Source organism: Anser brachyrhynchus (genome assembly GCF_964034855.1).
Source record: "Anser brachyrhynchus genome assembly, chromosome: 2".
NCBI classification, from domain to species: Eukaryota; Metazoa; Chordata; class Aves; order Anseriformes; family Anatidae; genus Anser; species Anser brachyrhynchus.
Window position 1 is genome coordinate 138,129,187 of NC_137695.1, and position 26,282 is coordinate 138,155,468.

Consider the following 26,282-nt stretch of genomic DNA (forward strand, 5'->3'; position numbering starts at 1 on the left):
AAGTTCAGAGAGCCAGTCCTGGCTTCCTCCAGCAGCTTGGAGCAAGGTAGCGTCATGGTATCCTCACTTCAGATTCTCTCTGTACATGTACAGTAAACCTCAAGCCCCTTTCTCTCTTTTCCTTAGCTCCTGGCAGGGGACAGAGCACTTTGTCTTCCATCTCAGAGCTCTTTCGCCCCTATTAAGATTTTTTTTCCTTTCCTTTCCAAAAATCTCTTGATCTTTCATCTTAGTTCCTTTCCCTTGTAAATAATTCCTCTGCTTTGCTTCTACTTTTTAAACCTTCAGAAGAAAAAAGGTGAAAATGATATTACATGGTTTCTGTAAGATCTGGAAAACATCACAGAAATTTAAGAGTAATAATCTGCATTCAGCTACAGCTTATAGAAAGCCATTCATCCCATCTATTTACAGATGCAGAAAATACCAAGCTAACAATATATTTCCTATTGTTTGAAGTATATCAGAACAGTAAAGGCTGCACACTGAAGTTTAATTTTGGTACAAGCATTGGCATTCATTTGAGAAAGCTTCTTACTTGGCCTGCTTGAAAGAACTTTTCAGGCTATGCTTATTACGCTTAGAAATAGACTGCATAAAGACTTTTTCATACTTAGTTAAAAGTACTCACGTGTTGTACCTGTCAAACTGCAGCAGTAATAAGGCTGTAGGCTTGTCCAGGGCTTGCAGAGAAAATTGCTTAGTTTCTGTCTAAAGAAAAGCTTATAGAAAATAGTGGTAAATGGATTCTTTCATTGGCCAAAAAAAATTGTAAGTAGGCGTAGCTTTGTAATGTGTAACTAAGGACTTTGGCTAATATGGCCTTGTAAAACTCGAATGATAGCAATTTCATTACTGCTTTTTGCAGTGTGAAACTGAGGTATCCATAGCATTGTACTGTATTTAAAGAACAGTATTTTTGGTTTCAGCACTTAATGTCAGCAAAACCTCTATTCTACTTCTGGATTATCTTAACGCCCTCAAAAAAGAATGTATGTGGAAAAAGGGTTGTTTAAATATTGGAGTTTTAAGATCAGCAGGCGAGTTCAGGAGTGTGCTCAGAAATGAGTATTGTTATTGACAGCAGTATTTCTGCTGTCACATCTTCCCTATAGCTGTTTGGACGAAGAGGAAACAAAGACGGCATATAATAACTTGATCAATCTAAGTGAATTAGTATTATTGGTGGAAGTTTAGTATATTACTGCCAAGTTTTAAACTTTGTCTTTTTAGCTGTAGTTGCCTTTTAAAAGAAACACTTCTTAATACTCTGGAAAAGCTTTTTTTCTTTCCCGCTTCTGTTGCTATCTGTGTTATACCCAAAAATGGTCACATGAATTTTGGTTAAAAGTCTATGATTCATCTGTGGGTAGAAATAAAATGTGGAAAGCTTCCACCAAAAAGGCAAATATTGCAAATATTCAGGGAGAAATGTATGACGGTTCAGGCTTTTAAACTTATTTCTAATGGTCATGGTCTACACGATCAGATGATCAGACAGTGTTTTTAGCAGTCGTGGATGAATTTTTCTGGAGGGTTCTTAACGGATATGAATTAGCTTAGTGCTTAGGAGAAATGGCTGAAGGCTTTTCAAATTCAATATATTAAACAGTTTATATTGAAATTTTGAGAGAGATAAAGACAGTGGTGTTCAAAGTTAAGGTATATATGTTATACCGAAGAAGCAAAGCAATGTACAGAATTAAAAGAAGTTAGCTGGCTGTAAACATTTCTGACACAAGTCCAAGAGCAATACTGCAGCAAATCTGTTACCTAGGCATACCACTAAATAACTTAGAGTTTCTTTCTCCACCTTACGATCTTAAACATCATGGATTTTAAAAAGACATTGTACCACTAGCAACATAGCTGTACGGCATCTGGAAAAATAGGTTCGAGAACTGATTTTGGCAGTGGGTTACTGTCAAGATTGAACATCAGATCTTTGGTATCCCTGTGGAGTCTTGCGCTGTGAGCTTTGTGGAGAGGAACTGCTGGACAGACTTTGGAGAGACAGATCTATAAAACGATTTTTCAGAACGCCAAGGGAAGAAGTGTAGTGTGCTAGATATAAAAGGTCTAATTTAAAGCCAGCTGTTGCAGGAGGAGAGGGGTTAGGTGATCTGATCTTTCAATTTCTATTAATAGTTACAAATAACAAGTTGGCATGCTAGCTAACTACAGTAAGCAATACTATGATACGCACTGGTGCCAGGGGTGCTCTGTAAGCATAATACAAAATGGCAAGAAATAATTCCCTTCCCAGTTAAGCTGAAGAGCAGATCTGGTATTTAAAGGAGTAGGTCACACTAACTTTGTAATGTAGCCTTTTACAATCAGGTTGGTTTAATGCGAACTTAAGGTAGCTCATGTGTTTTAATAAACAGAATAACTAAGAACAATGTATGGAGTGGTTTAAACTCTATTTAAATAGATGTCTTGCGCAGGAAATACATTTGACCCAGACATTAAAACAAATATGAAGTACAGTGGTTACTTATGCTTAACACCCTAAATTAGAGTGAAAATTAAATACCTGAATCATTACGAATAACAAGAAACCTGTTGTGTGGACCTAGTATCAATTAATACCTTTGGCAGTTGCATTTCTCTCGGTGAGAGTAATTGCTAACAGCAGTATAAAACTTCGGGTAGTTTAATCCTGTTCAACACAACAACTTCACTCTTCATTTTTTGGGAGCGTTAAAGAAATTATCGTATTTTTGCATTGGGAATATGGAAGCTGAGGCATATGCCTCTGCTGTCAAAGTGACGATAAGACTTAGGACTGTCCAGATTTTTAACTTCATTATTATAGAAACTTTTGGAAAGTAATACATGCTAATTTCCTTCCTTTAATTACTGTGGAAGGGAAAATAGTTGGCTGATGCGATGACTACACTCGAGTCTGACCATCTGAAAAGAACAACAGGATGTTCTTTGTTCATGCTGCATGTTTAACTTCTAATTTCTGTTCTACTATGGAAGTTTAACTTGACAAGTAAGTGAGCTGTGAGGGTTACGCACAGGTACTTGGGGAATAAAGTGAAGAAATTTATTCAAGCTCGGAATGATTTGAAAAATTCAAGCTGTTACAAAGTGCTAAATGTGTTCATTTAATTAGATAACTTACGGCGTGTACAGATGTAGGTGGTCTCAAAGCTGGTAACTTACAGAAGTTTCTTTCAGTAAGTAATTCCTATATTGAATAAGATTGAGATGAAATGAGGAGAATTCTATTTTCTTTCCATTCTCATTCATACACGTGGTAAATACAGAACTGCAGTGGATATTCTGAGTGCTTATCCAAAATTCTGTGGGTTTTACTCAATCTTGCAGGCATTTTTCAGTCAAGTAGTTGCATTTCAGTAATCGTGTAGGCTAAGCTTTTCTTCATCTGCTTTCTCCAGTTTTTTTATTATTTATACTTACTTTTTACACAGCCTAATGGACGGTCTTTCCTTGATGTATCTGAGGATGAAATAATACAGCCTGTCTGTAAAGAAAATACAAAGCAACCTTTGGATGCAGAAAAGAAGAATGAAAAGGTCAGTTATGTACTTGAAATGAAAATGTTGAAGTTTAATGCATGCTACTTCAATATCTAATAACTGTATTTGTGGTAGGAAATCCAGTTATTTATCTGAGTGGGAGGGGGGGGGCGTGTTTTTTAATATGGAGAGTATTAATCTAATGCTCTGTTGGAAAGAGCTAATGTATTTTCTCAGCTTCTGAGATCACGCCTTACCACGGAGTGTTTGCATCAAGCAAAACAAACCCCCATGCTAAACCCTGATGCCATTGTTCACAATTTGAAGATGTTAAACCTACAGAAATTAAGTTTGTGTTTAATCTTTGTGGACTTCTGTGGAGATGCAGCATAATGATAGTATTGTTAAGTGGCTTGTAAATGGCCCAACAATCGAGGGACTACTATTGAAAGGATTAAGAGCATGTGCATGCTTATTTCTTTTGTCAGGTGTATCCATTAGTGATTAGAGATCTTAATTTCTGATGACAAACACAGGCTTTGAAGTCTGGTGTGAGCTTTCTTATTGTGCAAATCGAACAGCTGCATTAGAACATCTTTTTAAAGCTTGATCTGAAGCTTTATGTACTAGGTAGCCATACTAAAGACATGTTATTTTTTTTGAGGACTGATCCCTTCTAGCTTTGCCATAAATGCTGTCCTTTCTAGGCAACATAGATATATTTATGATAGGCCCCTGATCAAAACTTTATTTTGGTTCTTTTGCTAACGTTGTGCATGAAACTTTCTCACTGGCGTGGATTTCTGAAAATATTTAATGTATTTCCTGGCTTATGCTACAGTGAAGACTAGCTACCAGTTTTGTTCTGATCTGGTAAATGTTGTTGCATTTTTAATTTTTTTTACTATTAGGAATGATAAAAATTCACTCTGCTAAAAACCTTTAAATATGTATATACGTATATTTTGACAAAGTAAATTGACTTAAATCATTTGGTATATTTGAGGGTTAATTAATAGAATTTCCTTCACAATATGCTTTTGCTCTAACTATACTGAAGAGTATTGGAGAAAGAAAACAGTATTTCATTATTGTAATTTGTTTAGCTCACTCAAGCTCTAATTAACTTAGTTGACTACCCTTTTTTTTTGCAGTTAGTATGTTGGTGAAAAGAAAACTATCAAAAAGTTAATTGTATCATGTCAGTTGGCTATAGTACTCTGAAAGCTTTCATTATTGACAAATAGACTTTTCTGTAAAATGACTTCACCTTAAAATTTCATGCTGCATCTTTCTCTTCTCCATGAGTCACATATCAGACTGTTCTTTCCAAGAACAGAACAAAATGTGATCCTGAAGGAATAACCATGTTTTTATTCTTAACTTTCACTTTATCTTAAGCATGTTTCCAGGCAGGTAAGGTGTTTCAATACTCAACCTGAGCTTTACCTTAAAACCGAATTTTGAAATGTTAAATGAAAGCTGCAGGAAGTTGGTACCACCACATGGATTTTTGACGCTCGTTCAACAGATTGTTTTCATATCGTTTTAGGGAAGCATGTTTGCCTCTGGAGTTGATTGTTACCCTTCAATTAAAAACAGCCCCAAGTACTTGCTTTAAGCTACGGGTAACTTTGCAGACACCTAATCATTTGGTTAAGCCTCTCGGGGCAACTGTTGTGTTTGTAACGTTATAAGCCTGCTAAGAAGAACGTTAGGGGTCCTGTGTAGGTGTTCGTTCTTTGTACGGCTTGAGGTGGGCGGTAGGAGGTGATGGGTAGGATTTAAGTAGTGCATGCATGTATACAGATATATAAATACATATAATCTGTCACCTGAAGGGTATGATTTTTTTTGTTGTGTTTAAATATTTGCTTTTGATGAAAAATAGAATTCCGTTTGAGTTACTGTATTTTTTTAACTGCTTCAGCCTTGTGAATTTCATGCATGTTTTTTCAGGGTAATCATTTAGGTTTTGTCCTCTTGTTCTGCTTTGTGTGGAAGGGAAGCTTTGGGCAATGTCTAGATTGTGGCTGATTCATATAGTTGTTCATTCTCTTGACACAGCACAGTTTCTTCCCTTTTTTCAATTTTAGTGACTTGCGCAGTACAGGGTTTTTAGTCATTTAGTATATGGGACTGTATTTAAAAAAAAAAATCTCTGGATGAGACTGTAGAATCTTAAAACTTTAGTGCCAGTTCTTTTTAAAATTACACAAAACTGCCTTGTCTTGAATACTAGAAGTAAACAGACTATTAAGGACAAAGAAGAAAGGCTTATTTCTCTATAGTTTGTTCTTGCATGGGGGACCATGTATCTTACAGACATAAATTTTGGCAAGCCTGCCAAGTTCCTCCTGTGCTCCTTGGCTGGTGGCAGACCCAACACTGGCAGCTTTCTATGTTGCAGAAGCTGACACTTTGAATGAATAGGGCTTCTGCGAAATGATTGGCTAGGTTGCTTGAGACCCTTTAACATCTTTAACCTTTAGCAGTCAGTTTGTTACCAGGAGAATGATGGTTACAGAACTTGGTTCACCACTTGGCAGGTAGTGAATAAGCTAGATACCTAATTATAGTTCCAGCTTTTTAGATTAAGTTCTAGTAACTCAGGTTAGGAAAGCAAATATATTTTCAATATTCGAATTCTCAGTCTTTCGTACTAACAAGGACTGTTTTTAAAATCTTACTTTCAAAACTCGTAAGCTTTGATGTTTTTATCTGAAATGTAGTGTTTGGTGTCAGTATATCTGTAAAAGTGATTTTCTTAAGAAACTGCAGTTATAACTTGGAGAAGCAGTCATCTTAAACTGCTATCTGAAAGACTTGTGAAGTCTTCTGACATGTTCTCTTCATGTCAAAGACCAGATGAGTTGTGATGGCTTTGTGGATGTGAGATTCTAAGACCTCAGCTTTCTTTCTCAGTGTAGCTGAGACTGGAGGATGAAGATACACGATCACTAACCTCTCCTTTGCTTAAGAAGTACTTACGCTACAGAGCACAGAAGCAAATCACAATCATCTTTCATGTTGTCTGCTGTCATGTTTAATCCTTGGAAGGTTCTCTGAGAAATGATTTGGCTTGTTCGTGTTCTTAGAACCAATTCTTCTCAGGTAGCTTTTGAAACAGGCCCTTTTATTTTAGAGACTGTTCAGCAGTTACATAGCCAGTATGTGGGTAAATGTAGCTTACTGAACAAGTTTGTGAAATAATTCTGTTTGGATGCTTGCATATTATGGGTCCCCTAGTACAGCACGTGGTGAATTAACTGCTCTAGTCAGTTCTGTGTTACAGTTGTGTTGGCACAGCACTGCATACAAGCAGTGGCATTTTTATTAGCTCTGGTGCTGCACTAACAAGCTGTACTGCTTTCAGTACCCATGTGGAAGCTACAAGATGCTTTGGGGGCATGCAAACTCAAAGGCATGTACACTGCATACCATGGTGGACCCTTAGGATTTCTGCTACAACTGTGGTGATAACTTATTTGTTACCAGTCCTGGAGATATTGGTGTATGGTTCTTAGCCATCTAAGACTTGCAAATCATATAGTCGAAACTCAAGTAAAAAGCTGGTAATTAACTATTACCCAGTTGCTAGTCTTGCTCTAGATGTTCAGAAAGACATTCAATATACTTGAAATATCTCTGTTAGAGTATTAACATACAGAGACAGCAAATCAGTGGAAGTTGTGATTTAATGTGAGTGGATAGCCTTCTTTAAAAACTTAAATATTTTTTTCCTTCAGGTTTATCTAGTAGTTCTTACACACCTCTTCACTAGATCAAAAAGCTTTTTAGTACTGTAGTTTCTTTCAAAAAAGGCAGACAAGTCATTTTGCCTTCACTTTAGCTTATCAAAAGGTTAAACTCAAAGGCTTTTCTGCAATATACTCCCTCCAAATAGCTAAGGTCATTTTTCTGTTTTTTGATAGTATCTTTTTAACATCTTATATTACTACCTGTTGCACCAAAACTGCTTGAAGGGGTAGTCATATCTGTTCCTATTCATTTATCTCTGCCTGTATAGCCAAGAAACAATGACAGGTGGAACCATTTAAAAATAAATAAATATAAATGCATATTGCTCTAATACCAGCTCCTGCTTTGAAGTAATTTTCCATGCTGGAATTCTTACCAACTTGTGTTTTTGTTTGTTTTGTTTCTGTTTGCTTATATTTTAAGGTATCACTCATTCTGTGTTGTTCAATGTATAACTATACAGATTTTGCCAGTGGGATCTGTCTGTCAAACAGTTCGTTTTCCTCTGTGACTGTGATGCTATCAGCATTGCTTCTTCCATCAGGATTTGTGCTCTGTAGCATAAGTAGTTCTTCACTCCATCTGCCATTTGTATACTGCACAAGGTTTTAATACCCTTTAACAGTCTTAATTTATGTTTAGGAATAAGTGTTGGTTAGTAGTCCTTTCATTTTCAAGGGACTGTCCATACAGAGGGTTGTTAAGAAAAAAATCTGTTTTAAGTTTGCTCGTGTTCTTTTGTTTTTGTTTTTTAAATTCTAAATATATAGTGAGCGATCACCAAGTAATTAATAAGGTGATGTTTTATTTTTATTCTAGTCAAAGAAAAAAAAGAAATCAAAGGGAGATGCTAAAACGGTTCAAGATACGTCACGTCTAGATGGAAAGGAAGTTGATGAAGGTACTGAGCACAAACAAAAAAATCGATAAGATGTACTATGATTTAAATGCTATTACTTGTTTGTGATTCATAAACACAGAAAACTCATTTTGTCCTACCTCCAGAATTGTATATTAGATCTGGAAATCTGATGTGTGAAACAATGTTTAATGATTTTAACTGTATTTCAGTTAAACTTACAGAAACTGAGAATAGTCATGTATAATATAATAACTAGTGTTATTCATGTTTGCTTTGGGAAGCAAAGTACTACTGCGTTGCATCCAGGAAAAAACTTACCTTCTGCCAGTTGTTCATTTTCTCCAGCTAATGTGGAAGTTGCCTGCTGGGTCCGATTTTTAAACTGAACCTTTTTTCAGACTTCAGCTTGATATGAGAAGGTAAAGCTCTTTCTTGTTTGCTCTGTAACTTAATCATGTTTTCATTTTGGGGAACATATTAGGAACCTGGGAAACTAAAATCAGTAACAGAGAAAAGCGACAGCAGCGGAAGCGAGACAAGGTGTTGACTGATGGTGGCTCAGGAGAATCAAATCCCCAAGGGTCAGAAAACACAGCTACTGTATCCATCGAACAGCTGATGCCTACACCATCACTTCCCGTTGGTCTCAGAAAAAATAAAGGTATGATAGTCAAGAGGTCTGTGAAAGAATTCTAGAAAGATGATGTCTCTTGAATGCCCAAATAGTGACTGTTTTGGAAGCATAGGGGATATATTTGGATGTGTAACTCTTGAGGATATTATTTCAAGCCACATAAAGATAATTTTCCTTGTGCAAAACTCCCCCTCTTTTTGAGCCACAGCTTTGGGAGAGCTCAGGAGAGGACATCCTGGAGTAAATGTCTGAGGCAATGTCCTCCACACCAGAGCTCTGTCAGCACCGGTATCTTATGTCAGTAGCTGCACAGTTGCATGGACGTAGGTCTCCATTCCTGCCTTTATGCTCTGTTGACTCTGCTCGTTATGTTCCCTGGAAACTTTAGACTCACCCACAGCACTCTTGCAGGCAGTACCAACTCAACTTTTTGAGTGCTTCCTTGTGGGAAGGTTATGCCTATGAGTTCTCTACACTGATTATATTCATTGCTTAAGATGTAGACTTTTTCACTGTCTGGTTTGTTAGTACATGTGCTAAAGTGGTTCATGATGGTGGGACACATCTGGCTGAAGTTCGGTAATCAATTCTAGCAGCTGAGGTTTCAATAAGGAAATAGGCTTTAGCTCCAAGGGCTGCTGCTGTTTCAGGTTGTCTCATAGATTTAAGCAGTGTGCAGGCATAGGAATTCATATTTTGCTGTAAATGAGAAGTGGTTTAGGAAGCTAAAAGAATCTAAACACACAGTTTAGCTTTCTGGCATATTTCTAATCTGTTGATATGCTCAGCTCTTTAATGAAATGATATTCTAGCTAAGCAGAAAAAAGACTGAGCCTAGCTACTGTCTGGTACCTTGTAACAACATATTGAAACTTGATTGACTCTTGTTTGCATCTTGACTGAGTGCTTTGAAATTGGATAAATTGTTTCCTGTTTTCTTTTTTTCCTACTATTTACCTACAAACAGCATCAAGGAACAGTAATTCCAGCTGTCTGTATACTCTGTGGCTATCCATGACTATTGTAAACTCTCTAGGCAAAGTTCATTATGCAGCATATGTTTTTATGTATCACCTAATATCAGAATAAATTGAAAAGAATCAGCTGTGTCTAATGTTTTCATGGTAAGGTAAAAGTTAGAAATATCTCTAAGCATTTCAGAAATGTATAGCTACAATTAGCTGGAAAATGACAGCCTCTGTTTTAGGTTTCTGCTTGCCATTCTTGGGAAACTAGCTAGAATTGTTTGAAATCTGCAGCTACTAAGTGTATGGGCTGTAAATCACCTCTGAGTTCAATTTGTCTGTGAGAATCAATACAAAGAAAAATAGAGTATTAATTTTACTCTTAAGTTTCATGGAAATGGCTTAATTTACTTTGAGGTACTGATTAATGTTATTGGATGAGGGTTGGTTGTTTTTTTTTTAAATACCAGTAATGAATACTCTTAAAGGAATTTTACAGGTGTTGCTGTCTGCAGAAATTTACTCTAGCTCTGTCTCCTCCTACCTCTTAACCAGGTGATACGCTTCTGAATGTGCAAGTCAGCAGCTCTAAACCTTCCAAAGGGGAGTCATCAATTCCACAAGGTAAAAGGCTTTCATGACTAGGATTCCTAATTAACTGGAAACGTGCTTTACAGAAGTGAAAGCACATTGTCAGTGCAGGATGTTATGTGGTTACTAATCTGGAACTCTATTATGCAGTTGGCTCTTTTTGCTATGCAAATGTTATACTTCTAAGTTGCAGTTACTACTCAACAGGTTGAAAACAGTCTCTATTACATCTGTTGGGATGTATAAAATAAAAAAAAAAAAGGATCTAGTGTCTAAAATTTTCAGGCAGACTGCTTGCTATACAGATCATTACTTGCAGAATGCTAAAGCTTATTCTCAAGCACCAGTTAAAAATCCCTCATGCTAGCTTTTCAAATTTACTTTTTTTGTGTGTTAATAAGTCTGTTTGCTCAGAGAAAAAATAATATAGATAATTTCAAAGATAGCAGTTGATTATTGTGAAATTTGCACTCATTGCAGGTTGTGTACATGTGGGTTATTCAGTTCTTTCAATGCTCCTTTGAGGGGTTTACTGTAAAGGCATTCATTTTGAGGACATTATTTGTCATATAATTGTTAAACTATTTGGCTATTTTTAGACTATGCTTGACTGATGAATTGTAATGGCTTTTTGATAAGAGGTGGTGATACAGCAGTGCATGAAGTGAATTAGTTTGGCATAGTGATATACAGATGGTGGTTTTTTATAGCCATCATTAGTGGCATTTCTTTAAACAAAGGTAGTCATTGCATATAAGCAAGTCAACAAATGAGTTATTAAAAGCACCCGGGTCCAGAAAATGCATCACTGCCAGTTTTTGAGAGCTTTGATTCACATGGTAACTTTCTGGACCATAGCATAGAGAGAAGAAGCCATGTACTTCAGAGATGCATAATGATAGGGTAGGAGGCAATGATTAAGTTGCAGTAAGGGAAATTCTGTTTGGGCGTCATCAAGGAAGCTCTTTACATGGTTGCCCGGAGAGGCTTTGAACTCTCAAGTTGTGGTAATCATAAAGACCGAGTAAAATGACACAATTTTGAACTTAGCTGTACAGAAGTTAGCAGAAGGTGGAGCTAGGTTGCTTCCAGAGATCCATTCCAACCTTAAGTTTTCTGTGATTTTCTATGAAAAGTTGCTGGAAGAGTAGTTTAATAAACAGAATAATCAAGCTTTTGCTCCAGGACTTCAGCTGTCTTCTTGCAAGATTAAAAAAGGTTGTTCTACCACCTACACTAACAGTTCCTGTGTTTGCTGTTTTTGTTGTTGCCATCCCCTAAGAGGACATGTTACCCATAGAGGACATAGATTGACGCAGTGTAGCATCTCTAGAGTTGTGAGAGAAAGGACAGTGTTTTTAGGTACAGGGATTGTTATATTACAGCTGTCTGTGTTTGGAAATAGGATTTTATCTAGGAACATGTAGGCGTATCTCAGCAAATCATTTCTTTGCCAGTGAGGCTGCCTTGAATTTGGTATGTTCATGCTGCCTGAGCAGAGTTCATTTATGAAATAAAACACATTGTCTGTAGTTTTTGTGGACATATGATTCTGACTTAATTATGTGTCACTTTTTAGCTGAGTATTTAAATGTTACACTCATAATATGTAGATACTTTATCATTTGTAAACTGGCAGCTTTTTTGTTGTTTACATTGTATAACTAAAAATAAGAGAGGGTTTGATATGCAGGGCCCTTTGAGAAAGGTGTGTCATATATAGGTCAGGTTGGGTGTGCCAGGGGATCATTAGCCTTTGTTTTATGGGGACATTAAAAGAAAAGAAAATTTATAATGATCTTTGTCTCAGTGTAGTACTGAGTCCTTTGAAAATGTATATTAAGCTTGCTATGACTAGTAGTTCCTCAGCAATGTAGACTGCAGATAAAGATTTGTGGTCTCTTACCATAGTGTAATGTAAAATACATTGCTTATGAATTATTTTGAGAGCTTGCCATGGTTGTTTTTTTGTTTTGTTTTGTTTTTTCTCCCCCCTCTAAGTTTGGTCTCTGTAGTTAATGATAGCTATGTGCCTAGTAAATTCCATGTAGCACTTGGGAAGCATTTTCTACACATCATTTCTTCTACTTAGTGCTTAGAGGACTATTGTATGCCACCATAGTTACAAAACAGAAATTGTTCTCCATTCAATACATAGGGCTCTCCACAAGCCATTGCATCACCATAGTCTGTAAGAGAAATTGCCTTGTTTTTTAATCTAGACGCACTGATGAAACAAGATACGAGTCTTACAAAGAAAGGGACACAGGAAGAAGGGTGCAGTTTGGTGCTGTTTTTTTCCCCTTGCTCTTCAAGTTAGTTGACAGATGGTGTGTATCATCTGAACTGGAAAATCAGCTGAGACAGAGCAGCAGCTCTTCTATATCACACTGGTGTAGCAAAGCTGTTGTTCATTTCTTCTTCTTTTATTGCTAAGTATATGTGCATGTAAGATTTTAATTCTTCATCCAATTAGTATTTTATGTAACGTTTCATTATTCTTATGTTTTAAGTGTCTACAGGATTGAGTGAAAGCCATACGGTAAACGGTGGAAGCTGGAATGAGAAGTCTGTAAAAATCTCCTCACAGATTGGTGTAGGGGAGGAGAAATGGACGTCTGTTTCCTCAGCTACAGCTGGGAAGAGGAAGACTGAGACATCGGCTTGGGGCCAAGACACTGGAGATGCTAATGGGAATGGAAAGGACTGGGGCGTAACCCTGGTGGGCAGGCCCTGGAAAGAGCGTTCTTTGTTCACTCCTATTGGTAAGCTATTTTGAGGAAAAATTTGCTTCACTTAAGCATTTTTACATAATTTTTGGTACTGAGTCTCTGGAATAGCTTTGTTTATGTATTCAAAAAAATCTTGGAATGGTCTAGTGAAATGTGAGCTAAGCATTTTCTGTTTATTGCAAGTTCTGATGGCTTATCGTGTATTTTTCTCATTAGTTTAATGGGGTTTTTGGTTTTCATCTGAAATAAAATTATTTCTGTCAAGGAACCAAATTTTTTATCACTTTTCTAAAATTCTGAAGGTGTATATTAAGTCATTGAAGTATAATTTTTTTCTTTCCTTTTTTAACATATGTATTGGAACCTAGGTTATAAGTCTGTTTTGTTGATATATGATCAAATCAGCTGTGTTGTATTGACAGACATCTGTTTAGGCTTCAGGAATGAAGATTGCTCAACTCTTGGGGCAGTCTCTTTAAGTGTTTTTACTGTTTTTTCTCATTAGAATTGTTTTTTCTCATTAGAAATTATTTCTTAGTCTTTGCCAGTACAGTGTTTAGCCTTTTTTGCTTATATTGTCCAGATAAATGATGAAATTTTCATTTGTCTGTGCAACAACCTTATTAGTAGATACTGTAATATTGTCCTTTCCATTGTTCAGTCTAAATGATCATGGTCTTTTCTGGAAAGCAGTGTTCTGCTATAGTCAGAAATGCTGCTTTTGTCTAGACTGGTTTCATTTGTCCCACGTTTCTTGGATTTTGGTGCCTGAGACTGGACCTGGTATTCCATTGAAAGCTTTTTATTACTGAGAAGAAGCAAGTGTTTTTGTTGTTGTTGTTTTATTTTTATTTTTTTCATATTCCAGTTAGTTGTATTCTGCTTTATATTCTTATGTGGTATTTCTTAGCACCTAAACAGCTTGTTCTTGTTTTGTTACTGAGAACAAGTCATGCATGACCAGACTGATCCACTTCTGGTTAAGTGACCAGATTGTGGATGAGCAGAGGATATCTTTTTACCATAACTTTAGTAATGTTTTCAACACTGTCTCTCACAGCATTTTTTTATTAAAGTTAGGATGGTCTGCTCTGGGTGGCTGAAAAACAGGTAGTGGTTAGTGGGTATGTTTGTACATAGTATGCTATGTTTGGAGGCTGGTAGCAATGGGGTATCCCAGGGCTCTGTGCTTCGAGCTGTCCTGTTTATTATCTTTATAAATGATCTGGAGGAGGTGATAGTGTGACTCGCATCACAATTCCAGATTACACAAACCCTTGGGGAACCAGCTGGTACAGCCCAGATCGGGGGTGCCATCTTGAGGGGCCTAAACTGACTGAAGGAGTGGGCCAACTGAAACTCGAGGGAGTTGAAGGACAAATGTGAAGTGCTGCACCTGGGAAGGAGGAACCCCGAGCTGGGGAATGACTGGCTGGCTGGAGAGGAGCTCTGTGGGACAGGTGTCCTGGTGGACACTGAGGTGGACATGAGCCGGCCACGGGCCCTGGCAGCAGAGGACACCAGCAATGTTCTGAGCTGCATTAACAGGAGTCAGTAGATTGTGGCAGTGATTATGCCCCCTGCTAAGCACTTCTTGGACCGTAACTGGAATATTGTGTCCAGTTTTGGGTCCCCCCGTACAGAAAGGATGTTGATCAGCTGGAGCAAATTCAGCAAAGAGTCTCAGAAATGGTCGGTTGTTGGAGCACTTGCCCTGGGAGGAGAGGCTAAGGGAATGGGGCCTGTCTGGTTTGGGGAGTGGAAGGCTTCAGGAGAACCTGACAGCAGCCTGCCACAACCTGTGAGGTGTTACTGGGAAGGCAGAGACAGGCTCTTCACAGTGGTGTGTAGTAGGAGGACGACAGACAACAGACATAAATTGAAACAAGAGGTTCAGACTGAGTGTAAACAGAAACTTTTTCCTCACAAGGACGGTCAGGCATCATAAACGCACAACCTTTGTGGGTAACCAGCCTTCATCCTTGGAGGTTTTTACGATTCAACTGAATAAAAAGCACTGTGCAGCCTGATCTGACTTGAGAGCTGACCGTGAGTTGAGGAGAGGAGGATGTACTAGGAAATTCCTGAGGTTCTCTTTGTAGCTCATTATAACTCCTAGTAGTTTTTCCTTACCATATAATCACATTCTAACCAGCTGCTTCTTTTTGACACATTTATGCCACTGGTTATTTTGTCTTGTTTTCTACTTTACACTTCACAGAGTTAAGTATGTTGTAATTTTTAATCAGCATCTCCTATTTGTCAAAAATTGTTCTGAACTCAGTTCTGTTCTTCAACATAAAAGCAATTTGCTTGAAGCTAGGTGTCATCTACAGAGCTAACAAATAGGCTTTTTCATAACTCCAGTGTTGCTAATAGGGGGGAAAATACAGCAATATGGGTCTAAAAACTCAATCTACTCCTCACAAAGGAAAAGTTTATATATAGAAGAAAATCTAACGTTCTGTATAGAAACAGTGGTAGAGGGAGGAAGATCTTAGTCTGAAAATCATTTCAAGCTGAATGTCTATACATTCACACCTCTGTCAGTGCTGATTGTCTCATGTAATAAGGCAAACACTGCTCTCAGCTGTATGGAATGTTAACATGGCTGGAACTTCCTCTGTTTTACTGACCCTATTCATCATTAAATAGCTAACTTTTCCAACATTGCCAGCAGTATGAAGCTTGCTTTTTCTTTCTTTTTTTTCCCTCCCCCCACAGCTGCTTGGAATGTGGATGCACGGATTAATACCTCTGAACCAAATTCTACTTCTTTCTCTTCTTTTGGATTAACTCCTGGAGTTTCTGGTATGTATGCCCTTCCAAAGATTTTTGCCTCTCTTCTCCTATACCAGGTAGAAACAAATTTGCCAGGTGTTTTTCACATCGTTTGTCCTTGGAAAATAGTAGTGGTAACTGTAAACAAGTAGAAGACCTGTTTTGTGAAAGTCTGCCAAGCTTTTTGTTGTTATGCTAAAATAATGCAATAAGGTAACTTTGAAATTGATAATCAAAAGCTAAATCAATGAGGTATTTCTGCTTGATTCTGTGTTGAATCTAAATGATTGGCATAAGAGATTGCTAAGTACTGCTGTAACTCAAGATGGATATCTGAAGATTTTCTAGGAAAATAATTTTTACCCTGAACTTTCAGGGTTCTTGTTGTTTGTTGATTGGGGTTCTTTTTTCCCTTCAAGGAACCGAATCACTACTTTCAAAATGTGTTGTGTAGGCAGGAGTTGAAGTCCTGAGGCTTTGCTTTGTAGGATGGGTAGGAAAGCTGAACTCCAGGGGCATGTTGTTTTGAAGGGTGAAATTGCTGTAGAACGCAAACCTGGCTTCCTAACAGATCTTGTGTGTTAAACTGCTGACATAAGTACTACAGTGATTTATTATTTAATAAAGGGGTCACGTTTTCTTCTCTTGCTTATTTACTCCCAATCTAAAGAGCTTGGCGTGTCTGTCTATTTTCTTCTAGCAAGTAGCTAGCCAAGCGCTTATGCATTAAGCTATGTTTACTGGTATTGCTGTTTGTGGTCTTCAAACTGTGAAACTAGCATTCATTGTCCTATAGCTCACAAGTGCTTCATTCTCTGTGCGCATCTGTGCCAGTATAACAAAGAAGTTATAAATGCCAAGGTCTAATTCACCAGGCTCTCCAAAGAACAGCTCACTTAATGAAAACCTATCTTAAGAAAAAAAAAATAGTAATTGTACAAAAAATGTTAATTAAATTGGATTTCCCAAAGGGATCCACTTGAATTTAAGTTCAGTTGCTAGGCTGAAACTTAAGAAAACTTAGTTAATAAAGTGGGAAAGACTGATCTGAGATTCATCTGCAATACCATCATTCCAACTTGAATTCAGAGAGAAGCATGAAGACAGTGAAGTATATTTATAGTCTTTGATGCACATTAGCCAAATTAATAAATATTTACTGCTTGCTGTAATGGCTAGTTAGTAAAAGGTAGAGAATGTGTCAATGTTCTTGTTATTTGAGAGATTTTTTGCATAGGCATTTATGAATTAGGGAGAACCAGGTAGCTATCTGTGGTCCTAGTTAAACTTTTCAAAAATAAGTCTCATTGTAAAGTGGTATGTTAATTTTTTTCAGTCCCACAAATGAGCTTCTTGGATTTTTTTCTGAAATTGTTTCTGTTTGCTGATGCCTTATTTTTCTTAAAATAATGATGTTAGATGTCTAACACTTTTTATTGTCATAGCTGGAATTAGGCTTTACTGTTGTTTGTCATGCTGCTTTTATGTTCCTGGAACTTTTTACTTGAACTGATTTTTTTTCGTTGTTGTTGTTATGCTCAAATAATGCAATAAAGTAACTTTTAAAATGATAATCAAAAGCTAAATCAATAAGATATTTCTGCTTGATTGTGTGCTGAGTCTAAATGACGAGCATAAAATTCACTTAGTAGTAAATAATTTAATTGCTCTATCTGTGGTATAATCAAATTTCTTTCTAGTAGTCTTCTAAGCTGATGTGTATAAGAGTTTTTACTTACACATGGTGAATAATTTTATCACCCATAAATTTTCATTGTTTTCCAATTAGAGGAGACTGCTGTAAGTCTTGTGGAACGTTATTAATCTGTATTACCTCTTTTTTTTTCCCATATTCTACTGCTGACTTTGTCTTCCTTTTTCAGTTCCCTTTTTTTCTGAATAAAACTCAAAAACTCATTTTGAAGAGCTTGGTAGTTTTGAAGAGCTTTTCCTGTACTGTGCAGTCTTTAGAACCAGACTTTTCTTTTCCTTGGGCCTTTTTTCCTTGGTTATTTTGCTTTGAATTTCTTTACCTAAGAAAACTGAGGAAGCTTGTAACTGACAAGTACAATTTCATTTATTCCCTTTCAGGATCCAATAGTGAGCCAGTTTCTCAGGCTGGTACTTCCGATTTTCAATGGGATTTAAGTCACGCTCAACCCCCTGTTGATGACGAATGGTCTGGGTTAAGTATGTTCCTCTAAAATGTTCATTAACAAAAATTGCAATTACCATCACTTTAAAGCATAATTATTTATAAGCTATTTGCATTAACCATTTGTGAGCATATGAAGACAAAAACGGAAATGTTTCATTTCTGTAAAGCTAAGTATCAGTTTGAGGAAAGCAGGAAAAAGTACTTCTGAATGATAGTAGATAATTATTTCTTAGGCAAAATACTTGGTATTGAAACACAGAAGTGAAAGAAAGCTCATGCATTTTAGTGTAGTTCTGACTTTTGCTAGAAATACAATGTAATTACAACAGTCTTAATTTGCTACAAATGATAAGAAATCTACTGCAAGTCTGCAGAAGTTATGTTGGTATTAGTAGAAAATATATCTGAGTAACAGAGTTTGCCTTTACATGGTTGTACCTTACTGAAAACTTAACATGCCGTTAAAACTCTTGTATTCAGTCTTAGTCTTACTTCCTTGTTTAGCAAGCATTAGGGAATTTTGTATGTATGTGAAAAGCATATGCAGGCTAGAGATCGATGAAGTTACTTGGGAGTTGTAGCAAGCTTGGTGTTTATTCTGAAATCAGCAAGGAGGGGAAAGAAAAATATACTTGTAGTTTTTACCACAGTCTCTACCTAAACAAGGGCTGTAGCGTAGTTAGTAGTAGTAGTGTAGTGATGTTACAGACTTACCTAAATACCTACCAGTGAAACTGTACCCTTAAAAAAGCTTACAGCCTTAAGTCCACTTTTTGAATTGCCTTGTAGTTGATATTCTTATATTTGACTGAATAAAGATGTTTTTTTTTCTGAAATAAACAATGTAGTTTCATTAGTTCATTGGCTTAAAAACTTGGCCAACAAAGTGACCAGCAAGGCTGCCATACATACTACCTTCTAAGAACAATGTCGTCTTTAATGACTGCAGGATTAGAATGGATTGATACAGTCATTGACTCCATCATTTTTGTCATGATCATTCTCATACCAGTTGATATAAAAATGATTCTGTCCTTATCTGGCTTAAGAATAAGGGAAGCACATTTTCAGTTAATTGTTTGGAATTGATCAGTTTTCCATTATAAGAGCATAATTTATTCAGATTTCTGAACATAGAATGTCTATATCTACAGCTTCTGTTAATCAAGTCATTTTTTTCATTAATGCACCTCTATTACTTGGTATGTATAAGAAGGGGGAAATAGGCTTGAACTTTCCTTAAGTGATATACAGATATACCTTACTGATTTAAGAGGTTCAGTGCATGGGAATTAACTGTATGGGCAGATGCTATGAATTTTCTATTTAGAAGAATGGAATTTTCTTAAAGGAACTAGTGACAGGGCAATAGATAATAAGCTTATTGAGTGTTACACAGCTGTAAATTTTTTCAGATCAGTTGATTCTAGTGTATAATGTTCAAAGTATGTAATATATATGTAATATACCAACTAAGTTGAGGTATATCTTTACAAGAAGGCAAGAGATGAAAAAGTTTTCTAGGTAATCTTAAAATTCTTGTGTACTAGCAAACTACAGTGTTTGCTAGTAAATGTAATTGGCTTTATCATTGCTTTTCCTTTGGGCATAAGTTTTTAAATGTTTAAATTGAATGCTTACATAGTTGGCAGACCAAGTTTGCACCTTTGCCATCGATTTTGCACGGGTGAAGGGTAAAAAAAATATTTTTGGTAGTCTTTCATTTTGTGTTTATATCATCTTTTACAAGGTGTTTGGTTTTGAAATCGACTTGCTGTAAGTTTCTACTAAACTCTAGGGCTTAGTTCTTTCCTTCTTGCATTTTTAACTTTTATATAATTGACCCTGTCATTCCCCATCACAGCATAAATGCATGCCATTGCAAAATGACAATACCAACAAAATAGAGTAGGGACTTGAAAGCTTGGGAAAAATATGGTATTGAAGAATGTCTGTGTTACAAGATGACTTCTGGCTCAATGAGATCTGCATTTCTCAGATATGACACTTGTAAAGGATCCTTACTAAGCATCAGTATTATTCACAGTTCATTGTAATGTCTTCACAAACCAGGAAAAAGATTTGAGATGAAGAACAACCCTTAACTTTGTTGCTCTTTACATAGTTCATAAAAGTATCCCAAAGCAATTGCATGTGGCTAGCTGCTGCTGTGACTAGTTTGTAATCCTATTGCTTTGTAAAATAATTAAAACTGACTCATTACTTACCAAAGTCTTCATCTTATCATTAAGATATTTACATTTTTCAGAAATACAGGAAATGCCTGTTTGTATCATGGTATCAAAGGTACTTTTCTGCATAGTAATTCTTTTCAACTGTCAAAGAGTACCTGTAAAGCAAGGTGACATTCCTGAAAATCTCTTTAATTTTTGCAGATGGACTTTCTTCTGCTGATCCTAGCTCTGATTGGAATGCACCAGCAGAAGAGTGGGGAAACTGGGTAGATGAAGAAAAAGTTGTTTCTGTTCCACAACCTGAAGAGGCATTATCTGATGTTCAGAAGGTAAAAGGTGCTATTTTCCTCTTTAGCTCCAAGACTTTGCCCTTACCACTGCCGTTTCTTAAAGTAACTTAAGGGTGATGGTTAAGGTAATCTCTCATTTCCTTTATGCTGAAAAGAGCAGCAGCATTTTGTTAACGTGTGGTGCTGGATGTTGTTATAGGGGAAAATAGAAGCCAGTTAGCTCCATGTCAGATCTTGTTGTCTCACCATAATGTAAGGTATTACCTTTTATTGTGTACTAATAGAGGATTTGGATCTCTCCTCATAAATACTACTCAACAATATTTTGCGTTTGTAAAAAGCAGCACTTCTGTGCCACCAGTACATTGTCTGTTTTCCATTTCCTAGCTCTTGTACTTTGTTTCCAGAGAGTGTGTAAAGAATGTAGTCTTTCCAAAATGAACAGATAAGATTGTGTTCACTTACTTTTATATGCCATTAAATCCCTTATAGCTAGTGTTTTATGTTTAGTTTATAGGAAGTGTGTTTCATTGTCATCTTAAATGTTTAATATCTTATATTTCCTTATTTAAGGCTTCAGATAATGAAAGAGAAAAAGCAGAACCAATTCTTCAGAGTTCGACAAGTGGGAAGTCCAAGAAAAAGAAGAAGAAAAAGAAGAAGCAGGGTGAAGAAGCTAACTCTCCTTCACAGGTAAATGGAGCAAGATCTGGATTGTCTGAAAATAAATTTACGAGGAATTCATAAAAAGTGATTTTCTGATGGACTGGTGAATACAGAGTAGTTCTGCTGGATTTCTGGAAAGCATGAAATATATGGAAAATACTTACCTTGAAATATTTTCTTTCAAAGCAAGATTCTGTACTGTAGGGATGCTTCTACAGGGACTTTCCTCTGTGTGGGAAGCTCTCTGTTCCTGTGTTTTGAAAGACAGCTGCCTTGTGTGCATAGCTAGCTAGGAGAATAAGAGAAATTGAAATTCCCTTTCTAGGTGTTCTTGAAGTGCGGTTCTACTAGGACACAGTGGTTTTCTAAAGTACTTTTGTAATGTATGTGAAGTATTAAGTATTTACGACTTTACAAGTACAGCTATCCTATGTGAGATCTTCGAATGAGATGGATACTGTTTGCAAACAGGATGGCTGGAGTTGTCTGTGATATTTTTTAATTGTTTTTGACAAATTACATTGAAACTCATTTATTGTAAAAAGGAAAAAAAAAAGCAAAATCAAATTGCACTTGGCAATTGGAGCATGTTTAAATAGATGAAAACAAGTACTTTCTAAATAGGAAAAAATCTTTTGACAACTCATACTCAGAATACATCCTGCTTCTGCCTGTGGTGACAGCCGTTCATAAAGCAGGAGGAGGATAGCATTACTTCAGTCATAATTAGTTTGGATTTGCTTCTTTTTTTTTTAATTGTAAAAGATAAAATTACTGTCAAGTAGAGTTCCTTTAATATTGTGCAAGTAGAGATGGTTGATTTGTGTCGATTTGCAACATTTCTTTTGAGGTTAAAAAAAGAAAGGCTACTAGGACTGTAGCTTTCCTATGTTTGAAATCTATGTTGTTCTGGTATCTGCAATAACTCTAGACATAAGTCACGATTAATAAGAAATGGTTAACAGGTGTTTTCAGTGTTTTGCAGGGATCTTCAAGTTAGAATAGTAAGTTTAGTGATTTAACTTGCTAGTTCTTCTTCAAACTCACATAAATTATGTATATTTATAACTCTGAAAGTTGAATGTGTTCATTGATGAGAAGTATAATTTTAACAGTACAATCTAAGTGTTCATGTCGTATTTGTTGGCTTCAGGCAGCAGAAGCTACCACCAGAGCTAAATGTAAGACAGGATGTATTCTTACCTGTTAGGAGTCAATAGACTTTGACTGCATTTTTCACAAGGTTTCAGGGGAAATAAGGAAGGAAGGAATGTTTTGAGAAGGTACTTCTAGTTTAAAACTGGAGATTTGTGTTCTAGCTACTGTTCACCATAGGGTCCTTTTAGTGCTTTAAACAAATTTATCTACTCTAATTCCTCATTTAAAGGAAAACTGTCCAACAGTAGTGCTTAAGGAGCAAAGGTTGAGACTTCTGTAAACTTAGGAAATGTTTTCAGTTTGTATAGAGGTATGTTTATGTTACAGACCTCACTGGAAACTGCACTGGGTTGCAAAATATTGTTAAAGCATAATATGTGAAAGAAAGCTATACAAGTTAATACCTGAAACTTCTGCATATTAAGTGAATATTAGCCAACTACTTTAATCTTTTTTAGATTTTCTTAGTTATAGAAGCTAATTATGGCAACCAAACTGATGTGCAGGGAGAAAGAATCGGAACTTTACTGCACATACTGGCTCCTAATTTTTTCCCCAATTTTGTAGGACACTGAAGAACTGGATAGAGAAGCTGGAGAGGAATTTCAAGAGGATACCTCAAAAGCTCAACCACAGCAGGAAATAGCTTTTTCTCTGAAGACCATAAGTACTAGTGAACCAGCTAAGGTAGGGTTATAAAACTGTGTTTAAGTAATAATTTCTTATTTTGAAATGCTCAAGATGTACTGAAACATTAGTTTGTGTATGGTGATGTTACAATAGGGATATGCTTCAGGTTATGTTTAATTGGAATGTGATCAAGAGGTAGAATTTTAGGCATGGTTCAATTACTAGTTTATAAAAAGGTTATCCACTCTAAAAAGCAGCATTTGCTAAATCATTAATCATCTTCATCATGATCAAGTTTGTGTTTTTTGTTGTTGTTGGTTGAATATATAAATTCTAAAACTTTCATATCTGGAAACCTAAGAATAAATAGGTAAGAGTGCAAGACTAATATCTCAGCATATCTTACTGTTTCATTGCAACAGAGTGAAGAGCTATCAACATACTATGTTCTGAGTTGTCATTGAACCAATTCACAAACTGACCGTTCATTTCAGCTCTCAGTTGAAACAAGTACTATAGAAAATACAAGTTCTTTGGTCTTTCTCCAAAATAGCTTCTTTAAATAATGTTCTACAAGCATCACACTGTAAGAAGAAGTAAAATATTTAATATTTCTGATGGTATTGATTTTTATTCCATCAAGTATGAACAATACCAGTGAGACAGTACCTCAGAATATTGAGTTTCACTTCAATAACTAAGCATTTGTTACATAAAGATAGCAAGGTTATAACAAGGTTGCATAAAGACAGTAAGATTTCAGTGAAAATAATAGAATGGAATCTTCTACGAGAAGCTACAGGTCACCGAAGTACAGAAACTGTATATTGAGAACATGCCTTGAAAAACAGATTCAGACATGTTTTAGCTTATTATAAATATTCTGCATCAAAGTATAGCTTTTACTATAATTATTCAGTTTAGATTTACTTCAACTTTTATTCAAGGTTGGTATCAACCTGTCTGATTCATCAGCTCAGATGTAGACCTACACTGTGCACTATTATTTTTTAGACTGGAGTGGTCCTGTTGCTGTGAGTCTTAAATTCGTTGTGTTTGTATAGGTTGTGCCTATATATAGCTATGTTGCAGCCAGCGGCAGTTTTGTGAAACGAGATCAAATATTGTATTAAACTTGTTGTGGAAGCAAAAGAAAAGAGGGGAAAAAAAATGTTACTGATGTTCCCTGAAAGTTAGTTGAACTTGGTGAACATAAAGGGCGTTTTGTGAATTGTTACGTCTGACAATGCAGATGGCTCATCAGTTATTTTTCAAGCCTCTTTGCCATCAGGTTTGGCTTTACTGTAATTTCACATGTACAAAGATGTTTTCTGATATTGAATTGGCTGTTCCAAAACATTATAGAAATGGTCTGTTACTGATGCCTGAAATGGATGACCTAGGTTTCCAAGCCAGGTAATTGAGTCTTGAGCAAATGCTCTGAAACATGAAAACAAAATATGAGGAAAATTAAAATTTGAGTGCCTCACTACCCTCTGAGTGAAGAATTTCTTCTAAATTGCTAATCTAAATCTCCCCTCTTTTAGTTTAAAGCCATTCCCCCCTTATCCTATCACTACACTGCTAGAGAAAGAGTCCCTCCCCAGCTTTTTTGTAGCCCCCCTTCAGGTACAGGGATTGTATTGTACAATTGTACTGGAATGTACATTTAAATCTTAAGTTGTTCTACATGTGGGTGGAGGGTGACCCTGTCCTAACAAAACTGTGAGTGATGCCAGTAAACTGAATTGGTTACCTTGCACAACTAAGAACTTTAAGTCCTCTTCCTGTTTGAGGCAACGTTGATTTTATTACTTATTTCAGTTGGGTAAGAACACAGAAAACTTCTCTACCCATAGTAGATTAGAGAACGTCTACCTTAATTTTTGTTGTTAGTTTTTTCTAATTAAAATTATTAAAGCTGTTTAATTTCTTGCTTAGTATTATATGGCTTAAAAATGTATGTTGCCCTATTGTATGTTTTGACTAAATTTTTGTGAGATGCTTATGTTAGTGATGGCAACAGTACAAGCTGGTAACAATAACCTAGGACCTGTGTACATCTGCATCAAGGGATGGATGTAGACATCACTGTTACGTTCTGTCAGTTTCACATCCTTGCTGTTGTAGGACAACTACAGCCATGAATTCTTAATAACATCCTAAAGTTTTGGGTTTTTCTTGACTGATGCCATGTTTTTCCAGTATACTCTTATCTGAAGCCTTCTGTCAGTAGGTTGCTTGCTGTGGGATCATACAGTTCTTTTTTGTTCTGACTTTCCTAATAAAATGTTTTTTTTCTTTGCATTTCAACTTGTGTTTTACTCTACTTTCATTCTAGTAAGTGCTACGTAGTAAGCTACAGTTACCGTTCATCTCTGTAGTGGGAATCTTCAAAATAGACCATATAATTGTAAAATAAGCTATCTTTCACCTGGTAGTTCATCCTACAGTAGTTTTCACTGAAATGTTTTTGACTACTCTCACAAATACCTGTTGTTCTAATATAAGCACAGAATGTGAGCGACTACCAAGTAGTTGCCCGCTGGGTAGGAATGACTGCAAATGCTTTCTGAACCATATAAATGCTTTTTTGAGTTGTAGATTTTGACCTAAGCAGTTTGCTGTTTTGCCTTGAAACAAAATGTGTATGCATCACTGTCTTCCACCTATTCTGAATACATATTCTAGAATCATTTTCAGATTTTAGTGACTTTCAGATTGTATTCTCTTTCTATGCATGTCGTGTTTTTTAAGGTTAATTAGTTTACGTGGCTACTTTACTTGTATGCAACTAAAAAGTTTTGGCACTAGATGGCAGTCACAGTCTTATGGCTTTGAATGCAATTTTAAATGATTTTAATACTGGCTTAATTTTTCAGTGCCATCTTCCCAGCACCTGCTAAGTATGGTTCCAAAATAACACTGTATAAGAATGTCTAACTGTTATATGACTTAGTAAACTCTTGGAATTTATTTTTTTTTCAAATAGCCTGAGGAGGCTCCTTCACTTGCTGTTTCTACTGAGCCATCTGTAATTGTATCAGAGAGCGATTCCGACAAGATCGCTTCCCAAGTGCCACAGATGCTGCAAGAGACAGATGTTTCTAGTCCCAATATTAAACAAAACAGTGTGCCTCCTCCACAGAGTAAGTATCTCAGTACAATTTTATCTGAATTCAGTGTGGTGGTTTTTTTCCACAGAGCATGTACAGTCAGAATGCTTTGCCGTGTGGCTTGGATGCGGAGTAGCACATCATATGCTTCTATATTTCACTGAGGGATCTTATTTAAAAGAAAGCTAAACGATAGTATTTTGGCAACTGTCCTTTCACTGTGAGGAAAAACAAGCTTCATATGCTTGCAT

General features: G+C 36.3%; 2 protein-coding genes across 3 annotated transcripts in view; both read left to right on the forward strand.

Moving 5' to 3' along the window:
- The window catches only part of CPQ (carboxypeptidase Q), a 358,649-nt gene that overhangs the window by 298,212 nt on the left and 34,155 nt on the right, over nt 1-26,282 (forward strand). The gene's annotated exons all lie outside the window — the stretch shown is intronic.
- Nucleotides 1-26,282, forward strand: part of MTDH (metadherin) — a 31,401-nt gene that overhangs the window by 3,138 nt on the left and 1,981 nt on the right. The window contains exons 2-12 of one of the 2 annotated variants that reach the window (XM_080583129.1): nt 3,444-3,548; nt 8,073-8,154; nt 8,597-8,776; nt 10,270-10,338; nt 12,819-13,070; nt 15,762-15,848; nt 17,910-18,008; nt 20,373-20,500; nt 21,035-21,154; nt 22,853-22,972; nt 25,908-26,064. In XM_080583129.1, the coding sequence (XP_080439255.1) occupies nt 3,444-3,548; nt 8,073-8,154; nt 8,597-8,776; nt 10,270-10,338; nt 12,819-13,070; nt 15,762-15,848; nt 17,910-18,008; nt 20,373-20,500; nt 21,035-21,154; nt 22,853-22,972; nt 25,908-26,064 (1,399 nt within the window). The remainder of the gene's footprint in view (nt 1-3,443; nt 3,549-8,072; nt 8,155-8,596; nt 8,777-10,269; nt 10,339-12,818; nt 13,071-15,761; nt 15,849-17,909; nt 18,009-20,372; nt 20,501-21,034; nt 21,155-22,852; nt 22,973-25,907; nt 26,065-26,282) is intronic. The other variant, XM_080583130.1, reaches the window with a different exon arrangement.